At 44.9% G+C, this 19,225-nt stretch overlaps 2 protein-coding genes across 3 annotated transcripts in view; one reads left to right on the top strand and one right to left on the bottom strand.

Annotated features, from left to right (window-relative positions):
• The window catches only part of ZNF182 (zinc finger protein 182), a 45,524-nt gene that overhangs the window by 19,780 nt on the left and 6,519 nt on the right, over positions 1–19,225 (bottom strand). For both annotated transcript variants that reach the window (XM_073901876.1, XM_073901875.1), the window contains exons 4-8: positions 18,311–18,398; positions 15,903–16,049; positions 15,202–15,362; positions 8,532–8,718; positions 7,572–7,630 (exon numbers count right to left, since the gene is read on the bottom strand). In XM_073901876.1, the coding sequence (XP_073757977.1) occupies positions 7,572–7,586 (15 nt within the window). In that variant the 5' untranslated portion in view covers positions 7,587–7,630; positions 8,532–8,718; positions 15,202–15,362; positions 15,903–16,049; positions 18,311–18,398. The remainder of the gene's footprint in view (positions 1–7,571; positions 7,631–8,531; positions 8,719–15,201; positions 15,363–15,902; positions 16,050–18,310; positions 18,399–19,225) is intronic.
• On the top strand, positions 14,351–17,018 carry SPACA5 (sperm acrosome associated 5). Its single transcript, XM_025857887.2, is given in 5 exon segments — positions 14,351–14,495; positions 14,872–15,011; positions 15,013–15,031; positions 16,734–16,812; positions 16,916–17,018. Coding segments are annotated over 5 exon segments (486 nt in total).

Genomic DNA, 19,225 nt, shown 5'->3' with positions numbered 1-19,225 from the left:
AATCTAAAAAGCAGTAAAACAAAAGAAGTCCTTATTGGCACCCAGCTGGCTCAATCAGTACAACATGTGACTCTTTATCCCAAGATTGTGGGTTTGAGCCCCACGCTGGGTATAGAGATAATTTAAAAAATAAAATCTTAAAAAATTTAGTCCTTGGGTTGCCTGGGTGGCTCGGTTGGTCAAACATCTGCCTTTGGCTCAGGTCATGATCCCAGGGTCTGGGATCGAGTCCCACATCAGGCTCCTTGCTCAGCGGGGAACCTGCTTCTCCCTCTCTCTGCCGCTCCCCTTGCTTGTGCGCTGACAAAAAAATAATCAGAATCTTAAAAAAAAATTAGTCCTTAACATACAAGGTAAGACCCATAAGGCTAGCTGCAGATTTATCAAAAGAAACTTGGAAAGCCAACAAGGAGTGGCATGATATATTCAAAGTGCTGACTGGAAAAATCTGCAGCCAAGAATCTATCCAGCAAGGCTAACATTCAGAATAGGCGAGATAACAAGTTTCCCAGACAAACAAAAAATAAAGGAGTATGTAACCACTAAACCAGCCCTGCAAGAAATATTAAAGGGAACTCTTTGAGTGGAAAGGAAAGACCAAAAGTGACAAAGACAAGAAAGGAACAGAGAAACTCTCCAGAAACAGGAAATAAAATGGCAATAAATGCATATCTATCAATAATTGCTCTGAATGTAAATGGACTAAATGCTCCAATCAAAAGACATAGGGTGTCAGAATGGATAAAAGAAAACAAGATCCATCTATATGCTGCCTACAAAAGATTCATTTTATTTCACTTTTTATTTTTTTAAGTAATCTCTACACCCAGTGTGGGGCTCGAACTCACAACCCTGAGATCAAGAGTCACATGGCTACTGTCTGAGCTAATCAGGCACCCCATACAAGAGATTAGATCTAAAGACATCTACAGATTGAAAGTGAAGGGATAGAGAAAAATTTATCATGCAAATGGATGTCAAAAGAAAGCCAGAGTAACTACTTATACTGGACAAACTAGACTTTAAAACAAAGACTGTAACAAGAGACTGAAGAAGCGCACTATATCATAATAAAGGGGACAATCCAACAAGACATTATAATTGAAAGTATTTATGCACCCAACCTGGAAGCACCCAAATATATAAAACAATTAATAACACGTGCTTTCTTTAATGTTAATAGTGTCCTTGTTTATGTCTAATGTCTGGCCCCCTTGCAAGTTACTTTTTTTTTTAAAGATATTTATTTATTTATTTATTTATTTAAAGACTACTTATTTATTCATGAGAGATGGGGGGGCTGAGGGAGAAGCAGGCTCCCAAGGAGCTGAGCCACCCAGGCGCCCCCTTGCAAGTTACTTTTATTTGTTGTTATTATTATTTGTTCTTGACTATTAACTGTAAGAGGTAACAAAGTGTCTTTGGTTAAAAAAAAAAACAATAACAAACATAAAAAACGAATTGATAACAATACAATAATAGTAGAGGATATTAACACCCCACTTACATCAAGGGACAGAAAATAAACAAGGAAACGACAGCTTTGAATGACGCACTGGACCAGACGGACTTACAGATATATTCAGAACATTCCATCCTAAAACAGCAGAATACACATTCTTTTCAAGTGCGCATGGGACATTCTCCAGAATAGATCACAGATTACATCACAAAACAGGTCTCAATAAATACAAAAAGACTGAAGTCATACCATGCACCTTCTCTGACTGCAACATTATGAAATTTGAAGTCAACCCCAAGAAAAAAATCTGGAAAGACTGCAAACACATGGAGGTTCAACAATATGCTACTGAACAATGAATGTGTCAACCAGGAAATCAAAGAAATAAAAAAAAAAATACGCGGAACAAATAAAAATTAAAACACAATGGTCCAAAACCTTTGGGATGCAGCAAAAGCAGACCTAAGAGGGAAGTATATACCAATACAAGCCTACCTCCAGAAGCAAGAAGAAAATCTCAAATAAACAACCCAACCTTACACCTAAAGGAACTAGGTAAAAAACAAATGAAGCCCAAAGCCAGCAGAAAGAAGGAAATAATGATTAGAGGAGAAATAGAATGACAGAGAAATTTAACAAAACAATAGAACAGATCAATGAAATCAGGAGCTGGTTCTTCGAAAAAATTAATAAAATTGAGGGGCGCCTGGGGGGCTCAGTCGGTTAAGTGTCTGCCTTCAGGTCAGGTCATGATCTCAGGGTCCTGGGGTCAAGCCCTGCGATGGGGAGTCTGCTTCTCCCTCTGCCCCTCCACCTGCTCATGCTCGCTCGCTCTCTCCTAAATAAAATCTTTTTAAAAAATTAATAAAATTGATAAACCTCTAGCCAAACTTATCAAAAAGAAAAGAGAAAGGACCCAAATAGATAAAATCATGAATTAAAGAGATCACAACCAACATCACAGAAATACAATTATAGGAGAACATTATGAAAAACTATATGCTAACAAGTTGGACAACCTAGAAGAAATGGATAAATTCCTACAAACATATAACCTACCAAAGCTGAAACAGGAGGAAACAGAAAAGTTGAACAGACCCAACACCAGCAAGGAAATTGAATCCGTAATCAAAAAACTCCCAACAAACAAAAGTCCAGAGTGCTCACTTCAGCAGCACATATACTATGAAGTCCAGGGCCAGATGGCTTCATAGGCAAATTCTACCAAACATTTAAACTTTTTTTCTAAAAAAGATTTTATTTATTCATTTGAGAGACAGAGACAGAGATAGTGAGAGAGAGCACAAGTGGGGAGGAGATGGAGAAGCAGGCTCCCCCCAGAGCAAGGAGCCCGACGCGGGACTCGATCCCAGGACCCCAGGATCATGACCCGAGCCGAAGGCAGATGCTCAACCGACTGAGCCACCCAGGCGCCCTCTACCAAACATTTAAAGAAGAGTTAATACCTATTCTTCTCAAACTATTCCAAAACACAGAAAAAGAAGGAAAACTTCCACATTCATTCTAGGAAGGCAGCATTACCCTGATACCAAAATCAGATAAAAAAACACCACTAAAAAAGAGAACTACAGGCCAATATCCCTGACGAACATGGATGCAAAAATTCTCAATAAAATACTAGCAAACCAAATCTAACAATACATTAAAAAAATCATTCACTACGATCAAGTGGGATTTATTCCTGGGTTGCAAGGGTGGTTCAATATTCACAAATCAATGTGATACATCATAGAACCATACGATCATTTCAATAGATGCAGAAAAAGCATCTGACAAAGTACAACATCCATTCGCGATAAAAACCCTCAACAAAGCAGGTTTAGAGGGAACATACTTCAACATAATAAAGGCCATCTATGACAAACCCACAGCTAGCATCATACTCAATGGGGAAAAACTGAGTGCTTCTCCTTTACAGTCAGGAACGAGACAGAGATATCCACTCTCTGAGTACTTTATTTACCTGAGTACTGGAAGTCCTAGCCACCACAATCAGAGAATGAAAAGAAATAAAAGTATCCAAATAGGCAAGTAAAAACTAAAATTTTCACTATTTGCAGATGACATGATACTGTACACAGATGATCCCAGGGTCCTGGGATCGAGTCCCACATCAGGCTCCCTGCTCAGCGGGAAGCCTGCTTCTCCCTCTCCCACTCCCCCTGCTTGTGTTCCTGCTCTCGCTGTGTCTCTCGGTCAAATAAATAAATAAAATCTTTAAAAAAAAAAAAAGAAAGAAAACCCAAAAGACTGCACGAAGAAACTGCTAGAACTGATACACAAATTCAGTAAAATCACAGGATACAAAATCAATGTACAGAAATCTGTTGCATTTCTATACACCACTAATGAAGCAGCAGAAAGAAAAATTAAGGAATCAATCCCAGGGGCACCTGGGTGGCTCAGTCAGTTAAGCATCTACCTTCAGCCCAGGTCATGATCCCAGGGTCCTGGGATCAAGCCCCACATCAGGCTCCCTGCTCGATGGGCAGCCTACTTCTCCCTCTCTACTGCTTATACTCTCCTGCATTCTCTCTCTCTCAAATAAATAAAATCTTTAAAAAAAAAATCAATCCCATTTACAATTGCACCAAAACCAGTAAGATACCTAGGAATAAACCTAGCCAAAGAGATGAAAGATCTGTACTCTGAAAACTAAAACACTAATAAAAGAAATTGAAGATGACACAAAGAAATGGAAAGACAGGGGTGCCTGGGTGGCTCAGTCGGCTAAGCATCAGACTCTTGATTTCAGCTCATGTCATGATCTCAAGGTGGTGATATCAAGCCCCACATCAGGCTTCAGGCTCAGCATGGAGTCTGCTTCAGATTCTCTCTCTCCCTCTCCCCCGACTCATTCTCTCTCCTTCTCTCCCCCTTCTTTTTTTTAAAGATTATTTATTTATTTATTTGATAGAGAGAGAGAGAGAGAGAGAGAGAGAGCGCACAAGCAGGGGGAGCGGCAGGCAGAGGGAGGGAGAAGCAGGCTCCCCGCACAGCAGGGGGAGCCCAATGTGGGACTCTATCCCAGGACCCGGGATCATGACCTGAGCTGAAGGCAGTCATTTAACCAACTGTGCCACCCAGGCGCCCTCTCTCTCAAAATAAATTAAGTAAAATCTTGAAAAAAGAAATGGAAAGACATTCTGTGCTCATGGATTGGAAGAGCAAATATTGTTAAAATATCTATACTAAAAATTAGATTTATTATAAACTACAATAAAATACAAACAAAAACTTTCCAATTTTTTCCCAGAATACCAACTGAAGTAAGTAAAGATTCCTGAAACTGCAAATGGACCTGAGTGTCCCAGTGCAGTACAATCCTAAGTTTTAAACAATGTGCAGGGGTCACTACGAACCCTGTGTCACCAGCAAAACCTGGCAACAATTTGAATGTTTTACTTAAAGTGGAAAAGCAGCTTGCAGTGACATCAGCTTTAGCAAATGAAACATCTGTAAAGCATGAAAATAAATACATCTTTAAAAAAAATTAAAAATGGGCAGAAGACATGAATAGACATTTTTCCAAAGAAGACATCCAGATGGCCAACAGACACATGAAAAGATGCTCAACATCACTCATCATCAGGAAAATACAAATCAAAACCATGATGATACCACCTCACACCTGTCTGAACTGTTACGATCAACAACGTAAGAAACAACATGCACCCCAATGTTTATAGCAGCGTTATCTATAATAGCCAAATTATGAAAACAGCTATATGTTAGCTAACTGGAATTTAAACAGAAGCATAAAAAAAAAGCATGGTACTGGCAGAGGCTTAGGTATACAGATCAATAGAACAGAGGAGAGTCCAGAAATAGATCCACAAATATGCCGACTGATTTATGACAAACCTGCAAAAGCAATTCAAAAGAGAAAAATGATCCTTTCAACAAATGGGGTTGGAACAAATGGAATTCCATATGCAAAATAATAACCCTCAACCTAATCCTCACCCCTTATATACAAATTAACACAAAAGAGATCATAGGTCTAAATGTAAAACCTAAAACTGTGAAACTTACAGAAAGGAAAAAAAAATCATGACACAGGATCCAGCAAAGTGTTCTTAAATATGACACCGAAATCACCATCCATAAAGGAAATAATTCATAAATTGGACATTTTCAAAATTAAAAATTCTTGCTCTGTGAACAACACTGTTAAGAGAATAAAAAGACAAACCACACAAACTATGTATCTGACAAAGGACTTGCACACAGACTATATAAATAACTCTCAAAGCTCACTAGGGAGAAAACAATCCAATTTTAAATGGGCAGAAGAGTTGATTGAACACTTCATCAAAAAGGATACACAAAAAGTAAATAAGCATATATAAAGATCTTAAACATCATTAGCTATTCATGAAACCCAAATTAAAGCCATGATGAGATACCAACTATACTGCTAGAATGACTAAAATTAAAAATACTGACAATACCAAGTGCTGACAAAAATGTGAAGCAACTGGAATTCTTATACGTTGCTGGTGGAAATGAAAAATGATTCAACCATTCTGGAAAACAATCTGGCAGATTCTTAAAAAGGTAAACATACACTTACCATATGATCCAGCAATCCAATATTTATTCTAGAGAAATGAAAACCTATGTTGACACAAAAACCTGTGTATGAAGGTTTAAAGTAGTTTTACTCATAATTGCCAAAAACTGGAAATAATTCCAATGTCTTTTCAACAGGAGAATGGATAGATAAGCTGTGGTACATCAATACCATGGAATACCACCCAGCAATAAAAAGAACTGACACACACAGCTCGTCTGAATCTCCAGGGAATTATACTGAGTCAAAAATATCCCCAGTTTCAGAAGGTCACATACTATATGATTTGATTTTTATCACATTCTTGAAATGACAAAATTCTAGAAATGGAGAATGGTAATTCCTAGGAGTCTAAGAAGGGGAGGACTGGAGAAAAGGGATGGATCTGGCTATAAAAGGGTAACATAAGGGATCCCTGCAATGCTGGAGCTGTGTCTTTTTTTTTTTGGAGCTATGTCTTGACCACAGCAAAGTCAACATCCTGGTCATGACATTATCCTATAGCTTTGTAAGATGTACTACTGGGGGAAACAGGTAAAGGATACACAGGATCTCTCTGTATTATTTTATATAATTGCACGTCAATCGATTATCTCAAAAGAACGTTTTTTTTTTTAAAAGGTTACATACCACATGATTCCTTTTATATGATAAAACTGTAGTGACACAGAACAGATCTGTGGTTGCCTGAGGTTACAGGTGGGGAAGGACAGAACCATAAAGGGGTAACATAAGGCATTATTTTGGCCTGATGAAACTATTCTCTATCCTATAGATTAGTTACACGCATCTGTATTCGTGAAATGCCTTCATCTCAGCACTGACCTTAACAATGCCAAATGTGTTCACATTTATGGTACTGGACAACAACAAAATCAGTATTCCTACACACTAATTTAAAAAACCATTTTTTTAGTGGAAGAAAAAAGATGGTTGGCTGTGAGCATCTGCAGGACTCTGTCTCTTGGCCAAATGAGAATCCAAAGCTGGACTGATAAAATTACTTCGGAAAAATGATTTCAAGAAAAATTTCAAGTTCCCTAAGACATTTGATTCCCAAATTACACCTTGACATTATGTCTCCAGCTCACTGAGGAATGCTCTAAGAAATACTGGCAGGAAACCAGGCTGTGGTTGAAGACAATCCCACCATCCACATGAAGACTCAGAAAAGAAAAGCCATGGAAGGCAATTCCAGGAAACCTTTACTTCCCTGAGGACTTGGTGTGCTCTCTCCTGATGAGTAAGGTGAGCCAGCTTCCTAATTAAGTTTCCCTCTGGCAGCCAGAGGCTCGAAGAGAAATCTGTAAGTCAATGTTAGTATCTGTCACACCCTAAGTCCTCCGCATGTCTACACTCTAACCTGGCCTTGCTGCTGTCTCTCATTCACCCTGATTCTAATGCTTATTTACAAATGATTTCCTATCTTATGTCAGAAATTCCTACATAGCTCATCACATCCATGGTACCAAAAAAAAAAAAAAAAGAGGAAGGAACAGACTACATACTTACCTGGGGTTTGGCCATTTCCTGCTCTTCTTCGGAAAAGGCAGAGATGTGTGAAGCCCGAGCTGGAAGAATGGAGAAGGGTACAGCATATGAGAGAACCCATCAGGCATATCTGCCCAGAATTATCTGCCTAGGAATCCCCTCACATGGGCTGGGCATGAGGCCACCCTGTGGAAGTTCGGGCAACCACGCGGTTTTAACAACCACCTGTGTATTCTTGACTCTTTTCCTCACCTGACCATCTAACACAAAAAGTTTCTTTTTTTCTATATATACTTGTGTACTGACCCAGAAATTGTATTTCCAGGTATTTTCTTTAATGAAATTATTCTAATACATCACAATTCCTCTATAAGTACCTTCATCTCAGCACTGACTTTATGAATGCCAAAGTTAATCCTATATGACTCAAAATAAGAGACTAATAAGGAAATGCAAGGGGTGAAATCCTATACAGCTATTAAAGACACTGTTGTATGGAACTGTGTGCTTTAGTATCTGTGTACTCTTCTGTACATATACCTAAATTAAAAGTTTTTAAAATGTCACAGAATAAATTAAGCTGAATCACAGTAAAACTTCTAAATGAAAAAAAAAGGTAGGTTATAAATCTGCAGGAACCCATCTCAAACTATATGTGAAATGTTTAAAAAACGCACACCCCTAATACACACCAAAAACTCCAAGAATGGACGTTTAAATGTAGGGGGATAAAATGAATTCCTTTTGATTTTCTTTTCTTCTATTTTTTAATTAATCTGTAATTCAAATGTGCTAGTATTTGTTACACGCCAAGAAAACTGAACTTTTAAAAAACTGTCATCCTCCGGACGTTTTAAGCCCGACGATTTCCCCCCCCCCCCCCCCAGCCCCTGCAGCACCAAGCCTGGCCCACCCCACCCCCAAACCCCAAGCTCTAAGCTCTGAGGTGAGTCCTCTCAGGTGCCTCTTCCTTCTCCTCACCTCACTGGGGCCGGCTTGCCCAGGAGCCAGAAGGAAGCCTTCGGGTGCAGATTCACTTCGGCTGGAGCATTCACACCAGGCCCCTACGTTGGGGCGTGAGCAAGGAGAGAGGGGCACAGGGAGAGGTGGGGCGCGCCTAAGGAGGGACCTGAGGAGTGCGTATGAACCCTTAGCGCAGGTCACTGTGCTGGAAAATGTGTAGAAGTCAACGTTTAACAAGCCCCACTCAACCCCGACTAGTCCCATAACTTTGTCCACCATCGTGCCCAGAGACCTTCATTCGATCTCCCATCACTCACCCCACAATTCCCCACATCAATGACCGCCCCCCATCCCCCTTCATTCGTTCCCCCCAGAACTCCCCATCACTCAACCCACCACCTCTAGCACTCGCCCTCTCAACCCCTCTCCCTCTCTCCCTCTCTCTCTCCCTCTCTCTCTCTCTCTCTCTCACCCTCTCGACAATAGATTTTTCTGCTCACTGCAGAGGAGACCAGTACAAGAACTGGCCCTAAGAAGCACTTCCGCTTCGGGACCAACTCGGGCTCCGCAGCCCACAGGGCTGCAGCAGCTGGGTGTGCGCACGCTCAGTGGGGGCTTTGAGCCCGCGTCCGCCAATAGTCAACACCGGGCCCCCTCCCGCCCCCCTCCCACCGGCCCCACGCGAACGCGGCGGGGCCGCGGCGCCTGCGCGGAAGAAAGATGGCCGCGCCCGCGCGGTCCCTGCTTTGAGATGGCCGCGCCCACCAGGGCTCTACACCTCGAGGGCCGCCGTGTGGAGCAGGTGTTTACTTTGTTCAGCGGACACCGTCATTCCCGAGACCTCGAAAAGCATTTTGCTTAGGGCGGGGAGGGGAACTGCCCAATTGAGGAAAGTTCTGGCAGGCCGGAATTTGGGGTCTTGAACCCGAAGGGCAGCGTCGGGTTTACAGGTGTAATTGAATAGGAAGACGGGATGCGTGGCCGAGTCGCCCAGCGTGCACAAAGGCGGAGAGGTAGGGAAAGGTCACAGTGGCTCCATCCAGTGGCTAGAGCTGGGAGTTTTTTGAAGGACGGCATACAAACAAGCTGAAGGATAAAAATAAACGGGGACCTAGGACGCACACACCCCGGGGTGAAGGGAATGTGTTAAGCAGTGGCTGACGGGTTGCTTTCTCTGGCTGGGCAGAAACGAAATCCTTTCGTCGGAGGTGACCATTTTGCTGACCAAAAGGAGCCGGCCACACAAATAGCCGAAGCAAACTGGTGGAGCGCACGGCTGTTGCAAAGGCCCGGAAGTGGGACCCAATTCGGCGCGTTGGAGGAATGGAAGCTGGCAGTGTGTTTGGGAGCGTAGGAGGTGTGAGGGAGGGAGAAGTGGGTGGGGGGCCAGATGCCGTAGGGCCGCCTCTGCCAGGAACAGAGCTCATGCTTCACTCTAGACAGAATGGGAAGCCATAAGAGGGATAAGATTTTTTAAAGACCCATCAGAAGCAATCTCGCATTCTTGTTTATTGCGAGTCTTGCACCCACTAGAACATGAGCTTCACAGGGATTTGCTTAAGCATCTCCTGTATGACAGACAGTATTCTACACATTGGAAATATAGCAAGGAAGAAGGCAGAACCAAACAAACATGATGGAGACAACCTGGTTTCAAACCCCCACCTACGAGTTTTGTAACTAGGGCAGAACTCTTCTCTCTGCTGTTTCCTCATCTATAAAATAGGGAGGATGACAAATGAACTGATAATTGTAAAGACTTAGAACAATGCTTGGCACATAGCAAGTGCTACATGTTTTAGTATTATTATTTAAATAAAATTAGGCATCTGTATGTATTAAGCTTTTGTTAATAAAAAGGAAAAAAATTCAAAGATAACCCGCAGGCTGCTTTGGAGAACCACAACAGAGGGCAAGGGCGAAAGCAGGTGAAAAACAGTGTGGCTTCTGCCAACAGGCCCAGCAAGTGATAATGGGGGTTCAGACCTAGCTCAGTATCTCCTGTGTGCCACACACCGTCTGAAGCACATGATATGACCTGCCTCACTCAGTCCCCACTATCTGTGAACAGTCCCATGGCCTCCACTTGTCAGAGGAGGAAACTGAGTCCCAGAGGGACTAAGTAACTTGCCCAAGGTCACACAGTTTCCCAAGGTTGGATCCTTTACTTCTACCCAATAATATTCTTCTTTTGTTTATTCACTATCCCGCAGGACTTCCAGAAAGTATCTGTGGGTCCTCATCCCAGAACCATTAAAACTAGCCAAGGAATGTTTTTACCAGAAATCTAGATGGAGCTTCTTGGCAGACAAAGCAAAGACAGAGCAAAAACAGAGGAATAGCTCCTATCTCTTGCTCCCTGAAGGATAAGCACTTCTTGGGTACAAAACATGTCCGTTCTCTCTGAATGCATTAGAAGGTGGGAAATAGGAAGGGCTGGACCTGTAGGGCTCATCCCAGCCTGGCCTCTTCCATCTTAACAAACATTGTTCCCCCACCACCTTGTACACACACACACACACACACACACACACACACACACACACACACGGTGTATAGAAAGAATCCTTTAGGGTTGGTGGGTGTTGGGGTAAAGTGATTGCCAGCTCCAGAAATGTCCCTGAGCCAGTGATACAGCCCCTCAAAAACTGTCCCAGGGTTCACAGTGCACATCCAGAAGCTCTGTGAGGCCAGCTTTTCTGCGCTGAGGAGCAAGGACTCCCACTAGGTCCTGGGCATCCTCTGCCATCAGTCCCTGCAGGTGCAATCTCATACAACGGTCTAAGCCACAGGTAGCTAGGTAAAGGGCTATGGGAGGCTGACCGTAGCTGGTACCACCACAGAGTCTCTACGATGTGACACTCCCACCCACAGGTCCCCCACCTCACCAGTGAGTCATCACCACAATCGTTCTTAAGATACATTTCATCGGGCGCCTGGGTGGCTCAGTCGGTTAAGTGACTGCCTTCGGCTCAGGTCACGATCCCGGAGTCCCGGGATCGAGTCCCGCGTCGGGCTCCCTGCTCGGCGGGGAGTCCGCTTCTCCCTTGGACCCTCTTCCCTCTCGTGCTCTCTGTCTCTCATTCTCTCTCTCTCTCTCTCTCAAATAAATAAATAAAATCTTTAAAAAAAAAAGATACATTTCATCAAGGGGTATCTGGCTAGCCCAGTTGGTAGAGCATGTGACTCTTGATCTTAGGGCCAGTTCAAGCTCCACACTGCGTGGAGAACTTACTTTAAAATAAAAGATATTTTAAAGATACTTTAAAATAAAAAAAATGAATTTTGATTTCATCAAAACTATAGAAGTGTGGCCAATTGTGAGCAGTGATTTGGGACCATAAGGCAGCAGGTGAGTTTGTCAGAGCAAAAGCACACGAGCCACTTCTCTGGTGACCTTGAAGGTAGCATGATAGCCCTGAACTACCTGCTTCCAAGAGAGAAATCCACTTCCATTCTGGTATTTGTAGTATATACCATCACTGGTATATGAATCCTGAACAGTATGTCAGAATTTACTGTCGGCCAATGCGAGTGTCACTAAATGGGAGACATAATGGGACGGGCAGGGGTGAATAATGGTGAATGAAGGGCAGACTGGGAGTGAATGGGGGCAAGCAGAGACAGAGGGTGATGGGAAGGAGGTGAATGAACAGAGTGGAGTCAAAGGGGGTAGTGTGGAGCCACACGAGGGAATGACCATGCATTCGATTTTGAATTAATTGGAGATTATGGATGAGACTGAGTAAATGATGGGAAAATGAGGCACGGGCTAAAGTGACCAAAAGTGAAAGTGGGAGCAGACTGAGTGAGTGGAGCAATTCAAGGCGGTGAACATGAATGGAGTTGATAAAGCAGGAGAGTGCAAGTTGTTTTGCGCACTAAGGACCAGAGTGCGAATAAACGATGGTTTATGGGGCATGTTAAGAGTGAGAGGTGAATTTAGGGGGAGCATGGGAGCGAATGGAGGTAATGTGGGGCATGGAGGGAAGGAGGGGGAGTACAAGGGACAGAAGAGGGACTGAAGATGTACACATGGTAGAATGTGAGTATGTGAATCAGGTTGAGTTCGAGTGGCGACACTCTGAGAGAGAAATGGAGTGGCTAGAGGTGAATGAGGGGCAGACTGGGATTAGACAGGGGGGATGCGGGACTCCGGGCACGTCCAGGGATCCCAGCATCACGCAGCCCAGGTGGAGGAGCTGCCACGTGTGCCTGTTGGGCAGAGTGAGAGGGAACAGAAGCAAAGAGAAGAAGGTGAGTCACCGTGGGTATTGTGAGCCAAAGGCAAAGACGAAGGTCACACGGCCCCAAGTGAATAAAGTGGGGGAACGTGGGGCCCAGTGAATTCAAGGCAGAGTGTGACTGAATGAACGGAAACTAGACATGAGATCAGGCACAGGACGGGGGTTGTGAGCGGGAACAGGGGTTACACAGGAAATGAGTTTCAGTGAATGAGATCATTTCGAGGAACGAGAGGCAGAGTGAGAGTAAATGGAGCCAATGAAGAGAAAGTGAGGAATGGGGCTGAGCAAGCAGAGAACGAGAATCTGCAGGTAACTTGCGCTAGGGTTTGGGTCCTCCCAAACATGGGGGTAAACAAGGGAGCAGCGCTGGAGAGAATAAAGGTGAAGAAGGGGCCGCAAGAGAGAGAATGAGGCCCAGAGTCCACGAAGCAAGCTGAAGAGTGGGCCACGTGACGGTGAATGGGAGTCACTTCATGCGGTGTCAAGAAGCGGAGGGGAGGGCGCCGGGGTGGCTCAGATGGTTAAGCGTCTGCCTTCGGCTCAGGTCATGATCCCAGGGTCCTGGGATCGAGTCCCGCATCGGGCTCCCTGCTCCTTGGGAGCCTGCTTCTCCCTCTGCCTCTCTCTCTCTCTCTCTCTCTCTCTCTGTCTCTCATGAATAAATAAATAAAATCTTAAAAAAAAAAGCAGCAGAGGGGAAAAGTAGAAAACAAGCGTCTGAGAGTGAATGGAGGTGAAGGAATACGACATGAGAGAATCGGGGCCATGTAAGGAGAGGGTTAAGGAGTTGTGGCACTATGAGGCCCAGCGTGAACGAAGGGTAGTGGCCCAGAGGCAGTGTAAGAGAAGGGGGGGGGACGGGGATGAAAAGCTGGAATAAGAATGGAGGTGAAGCAGCAGTAGGGGGCGCATCTCTGTGTCGTGTGTCGTGTATAATATGTAACGGAGGGCAGAGTGTGACTGAATGGGGTGACCATGGGCCAGATTCCAGGAAATTAGGGTGGAACTGTGCATAGTAAGTGAAGCGAAGGAGGTGCCAAGAATGGGTAAATGGAGGTAACGAGGGGCAGAAGGCGAGGGCACGGTGGCCATATTGTGCAGAGTGTGGGAGGAGGCACAATGTAGTGAACAGAGCTGGCTGCTGAGCAGAGTGGGGGGAATGGAGGGGACGAGGGGCAGAGTGAGTGGAAATGGAGGGAACCAAGTGGTAGAGCGTGATTGAAAACAGTGGAGTGGCACCGTGTTAAGGAAAGTGGGGGAATGTGGCTGACTGTGAGGCCCAGGGCCTGAGTCCTATCTCTGTGTCTCCAGCCCCTCTCTTCCTGCATCTCTTTCTGACATCTCAGGGTTTCTCCCTGGTTTTGCCTCCTCCCATCTTTGTGTACAGGTCAGTATCTTTCTTTTCCCTTGTGTGTCCGTCTCCAACAGAGGTGGCACTTGGAAAGACAGTGAGCCCTCTGGCTTCTGTGTTTCAGAATCTATTACATGGTATTTGCTCATAGAGCCCAGAGGTCCAGAATGCCCCTAGTTCTGAACAGGGCATTTGAGTCCGGAGCAAAGAGTTGGCCAGGAGGGCCTATGGGTGTTATAATGCAGACCTGGGTCACTGTGGCGGTGACTCTGGCCACACTGATGGTCGCCGCCGTGGATGCGAAGATCTATAAACGCTGTGAACTGGCAACGAAGCTGGAGAAGGCGGGCCTCAGTGGCTTTAAGGGCTACAGCGTTGGAGACTGTGAGACTCCAGCTGCCCCAAGTCCCACCCACACCCGGAGCTGCCCACCACACTCAGACCCAGGCCCCCTTCCTCATCTATCACCTCCCTAGGCCAGGGCATGATCCTCTCGGCCATCCCCTGACTGACTGACTCCAATGTCCTTACCATCATTGCCTTCACAGCCATCACCCCCATGTCTACCATCAACACCATCACTACCATCAAAGTCATCACGAATACCATCACCCCTGCCATCCCTCATACCTCACCAGAATCACCATCACCACCACCACCAAACCAAGATCGTCACCTCCACAGCTGGGATGACAACGACCCCTGTCCCCTCCCCTTATCCTACCATCCCCTAGCTGTGCCTACCCCCTCCCTGCCCCAGGGCTGTGCATGCCACACTATGAGAGTGGCTCTGACACCTTCTTCGTGGACCACGATCACGACGGCAGCACCGGATACGGCATTTTCCAGCTGAGCTCCACCTGGTGGTGTAACAATGGTATTACACCCACCCAGAACCTCTTGTCACATCAAGTGTCGAGGTGAGGCAGCACTGGAGACACCCCGAAGCCCTCCCTGCCTGGCCCCACTGCCCAACACACAGAGTTCAAGGTTGCCTAAGCCATAACCTCCAGTAAGAAGCAGAAAAATGACAAGGAAAAGAGCACATTTGCCTGGGCTGTTAGAGACACCATCCATCCCGTACCCTTACCGACTACGCTGAGATGTGGTCCAGGTCAGGAGGGCTCAGAAGTCCTACACCTCCCCGAGAATGGAGGCTGCAGTTTTCGGGGACTCAGAAAACCAGAAACTTACCTCCATGTGGAATGGAGGGGGAGATTGTCCTGACTTGGCGTTGAGGTTGTTCAGGCCCTGAGGGAAGAAACACATATCTGGCTATAGGAACAGAAATAAGGAGTGTCTGTGCAGAAAGGAGAGAGCTTTCCAGACAAGGGTGTGGTGGTATTGAGGACAAAATTTAATAGCGGTAGTTGTTCGGGGTTGGCCAAAATGGTGCTTGAGGTTGTCCAAGACAGACCAAAATGGGGACTGAGGTTATTAGGGTCCACGCCAAATGGAGGTTGAGGATGTCCAAGTCCTGCTACAGTAACAGAAGAGGTTACCCAGGACTGGCCAGCTTGAAGGTTGAGGTTGTCCAAGACTAGCCACCACAGAGGCTGAAGCTGTCTAGGACAGGGTAACATGAAGAGTAAGGTTTCTCAAGACTAGCTAAAATAAAGGTTAAGGTTGTTCACTTTGAGCCAACATGGAAGTTGAGGTAGTCCAGGATCAGCTATAATGGAAGTTGAGGTCCTTGAATGGTCAACATGGAGGTTGGAATTATTTGTAACTGGTCAAAATGGCAACTGAGGTTGCCCAGGACTGGTCAACATGGCAGCTGAGATCATTTACCTGTCAGAATGGCAGTGAAGGTCGCCCTGGTTGAGCAGTTGGGATCATCTAGAACCAGGCACCATGATGACTGAGGTTGAATGGAACTAACCAGCATGGAGATTGAGGTCATTTGTAACCAAAGCGGCAGTTGAGGTTATCCAAGACCTGACAACACAGTGTTTGAAGTCACCAAGACTGACCAACCTTGCAGCTGAGTAGCTTCCCAACCAGCCGACATGGTGGTTAAGGTGATGTCAGACCAGCTGCTGTTGCAGTTGAGATCATCCATAACCACACAAAATTACAATTGAAGTCATCCAGAACTGGCCAACAGAGTTTGAGGTTGTTAGGACCAGGCAGTATGATGGTTGAGGATATTCATAACCAGGCAAAATGAATCAAGATCATCCAGGATCTGGGGGCACCTGGGTGGCTCAGTCATTAGTTGTCTGCCTTCAGCTCAGGTCATGATCCCAGGGTCCTGGGACTGACCCCCACATTGGGCTCCCTGCCCCACGGGAAGCCTGTTTCTCCCTCTCCCACTCCCCCTGCTTGTGTTCCCTCTCTCACTGTGTCTCTGTCAAATAAATAAATAAAATCTTTAAAAAAAAAAAAAGATCACCCAGGATCTGTCAACGTGAATTAAGGTTCTACAGAACCAGCCAACATGGCGGTTGAGGTAATTCATAACCAGCTGACAAGTGAATCAAGGTCATCTAGAATCAGTCAATGTAGTGGTTGAAGTTATTCAGGCTCCAAGGAATCCAGAACCCCTGGGCCTACCATACACTGTCACCCTGTCCCCAATGCACCAGCTCACTATGTCCCTTTCTTCCCTCCCCCCCGTAGACCTGCTCAGCCACCATATTCTGGATGGTATCTTGTGTGCCAGGCAGGCGGTGTCCTCAGAGAATGGCATGACTTCTTGGTAAGTTCATAGGGGCAGCTTGGACCTTGGGCAGCAGGGATAATGGCACTACCATCTTATCAGCCTGTCCACTTCACCCTCCTTCTCTCCCTTCATTTCCCAGGGATTCATGGACCCGGCACTGTTCTGGCCATGATTTATCTGAATGGTTCAAGGGATGCAATATGCATGCCAAAGCTAACTCAAAGAAAACTAGTAATTCATGATTCAGTTTCCCAGAAGTAGAAATTTTCTTTTCCTTTCTTTTCTTTCTTCTGTGGGTTTAATAAAGAACGGTATCTATAAACAATGCAGGAGTCCTCTGATGCCTAACTCTCTTCATTTTTCAGAAGCAGACTCCCCGCTGAGCAAGGAGCCCAATATGGGACTCGATTCCAGGACCGTGGGATCATGACCTGAGCCAAAGCCAGACGCTTAACCCATGAGCAACCCAGATGTCCCTAAATAAAAAATTTAAAAAAAAAAAAACACTTTTCCCATAGGAGTCCTATATATAGAGTGTGTGTAATGCAGAAACCACCCAACCACCCATGTGCTCTCAGGAAGTCGGTTTACAAATCCATTATTTTCATGACCTCACTCCTTAGTGACATTTTTCTAATGGATGTAGCTTGCCTCAGGTGTCTATTTTGGTTTTTCTGGTGCCTCTCCAGCTGGTCAACTTGGCAGACTTCTAGAAAGACAAATAATAAACCATTCCCTGTGAATATACCTTTTGTTAGAAGCAGACCTCTGATAAGGTTGACTTATTTTAAGTCTAGATACCAGTCAGAAAGAAATTCAAATTACATGTCTCCCATACTTTGAGCTTGAGGGAAAGAAAGCACAAATTGCTCTGACAGAAATTGGAACAAGAAAGTAATGATAAATATCAGTGACTTTGATTAAGAAAAATACCTTAAAATGGAGGAGAGCAGGTGAAAATAGGTTTAGAGAGCTGTGAGTAGGGTAAAGGGATTTTGAAAAGGTAGTAGACCCAGGATTTGGATCTCAAACAGAAGAGCCTTTCAGGAAGGCTGAAAATGGGGCGCCTGGATGGCTCAGTCGATTAGGCATCCCACTCTTGGTTTCAGTTCAGGTCATGATCTCAGGGTCATGAGATCGAGCCCCATGTCAGGCTCCACACTGAGCATGGAGCCTACTTGGGATTCTCTCCCTCTCCCTCTGCCCCGCCCCGACATGCTCGTGCACGCATGCGCGCTCGCTCTCTCTTGCTCTCTCGCTCTCTTAAAAAAAAAAAAAAAAAAGGAAGGCTGGAAACAACTGAGGTGACCAAGAGAATAAGTAGAAGGATGACGCAGATTGTAGTCCAGTTCCTTATACCACTTCATTCCAAGATTACCACGAGACAGCTCACAAAACTAACAATTTGGAGTTAGCAAAAAAAAAAAAAAGTCATATCCTTGAGGAAGATATTTCTCAGCTTTTAAAGACGTCCAGCCCTCACTCACCCACTGGGGCCTTACTCATTATCTCCATCTGTCCGTTTCTTCTCTACCTGTGTAACTCGAACTTGGAATTTCTCTATGATCTGGAGTCCTCTCTTCTCAAACAGGCGATCACATCTGGTTTGGTAACAGGATACCCTGTAATGGAAATGATAGATGATTTAGGCACATCCGTGTGGGTTTCACAGCCTCGAGGTAATGAGGAAGGTACATTTTAATAAGTATAAATTTCACACGAGAGATGAAAATACAAACACCTTATTCAGTCTAAGAGGGATTAGGAATCTTGAATCCCTGGAACCTGAGGTCAAAGTATTGAAACACTTCAGAGGTGGAAAGTCATCCTATCTGGTACACTGTGAATTACTCAGGGAAGCTGTGCTCACCCACAGAGACCAAATGGCTATAGCTCTCTAGCATCACAGCTCTGTAAAGTGTCCTCTCAGAAGATTCCAGATGATTCCACTCCTGGGTGAAGTCCACAGCCACATCCTCAAATGACACTGACCCCTGTAATTGCATCCTTCTATTCAATCAGTTTGATAGAAATTTAAATGGTGATATATTTTAAGATGAAGGGACTATTCTTCAGAGAGAGGCTACTGTTTAATAATTTCCAAAAAGTTTTCTCTGAGATATTTGCAATAGCTATCTCTAGCAAAGGACTAAAGAACTCCTCAAAATCAAGATGATAAATGTAGGCAATCTCATAGAAAAACCAGAAAAAGATTTGAACAGATACTTCACAAAAGATGATATCCAATTGGCCAGTAAACATATGAAAGGGTGCTCGAGGGGCGCCTGGGTGGCTCAGTCGGTGAAGTGTCTGCTTTTGGCTCAGGTCATGATCCCGAGGTCCTGGGATCGAGCCCCACGTCGGGCTCCCTGCTCAGCGGGGAGCCTGCTTCTCCCTCTCCCTCTGCCTGCCGCTCCCCCTGCTTGTGCTCTCTCTCTCTCAAATAAAT

This window comes from Callorhinus ursinus, unplaced genomic scaffold (assembly GCF_003265705.2).
Source record: "Callorhinus ursinus isolate GAN/ISIS: 27379988/994484 unplaced genomic scaffold, GSC_fseal_2.0 scaffold16, whole genome shotgun sequence".
Classification (NCBI taxonomy): domain Eukaryota; kingdom Metazoa; phylum Chordata; class Mammalia; order Carnivora; family Otariidae; genus Callorhinus; species Callorhinus ursinus.
The sequence above is the reverse complement of the archived record's forward strand: the minus strand, read 5'-3'. Positions and strand labels throughout refer to the sequence as shown.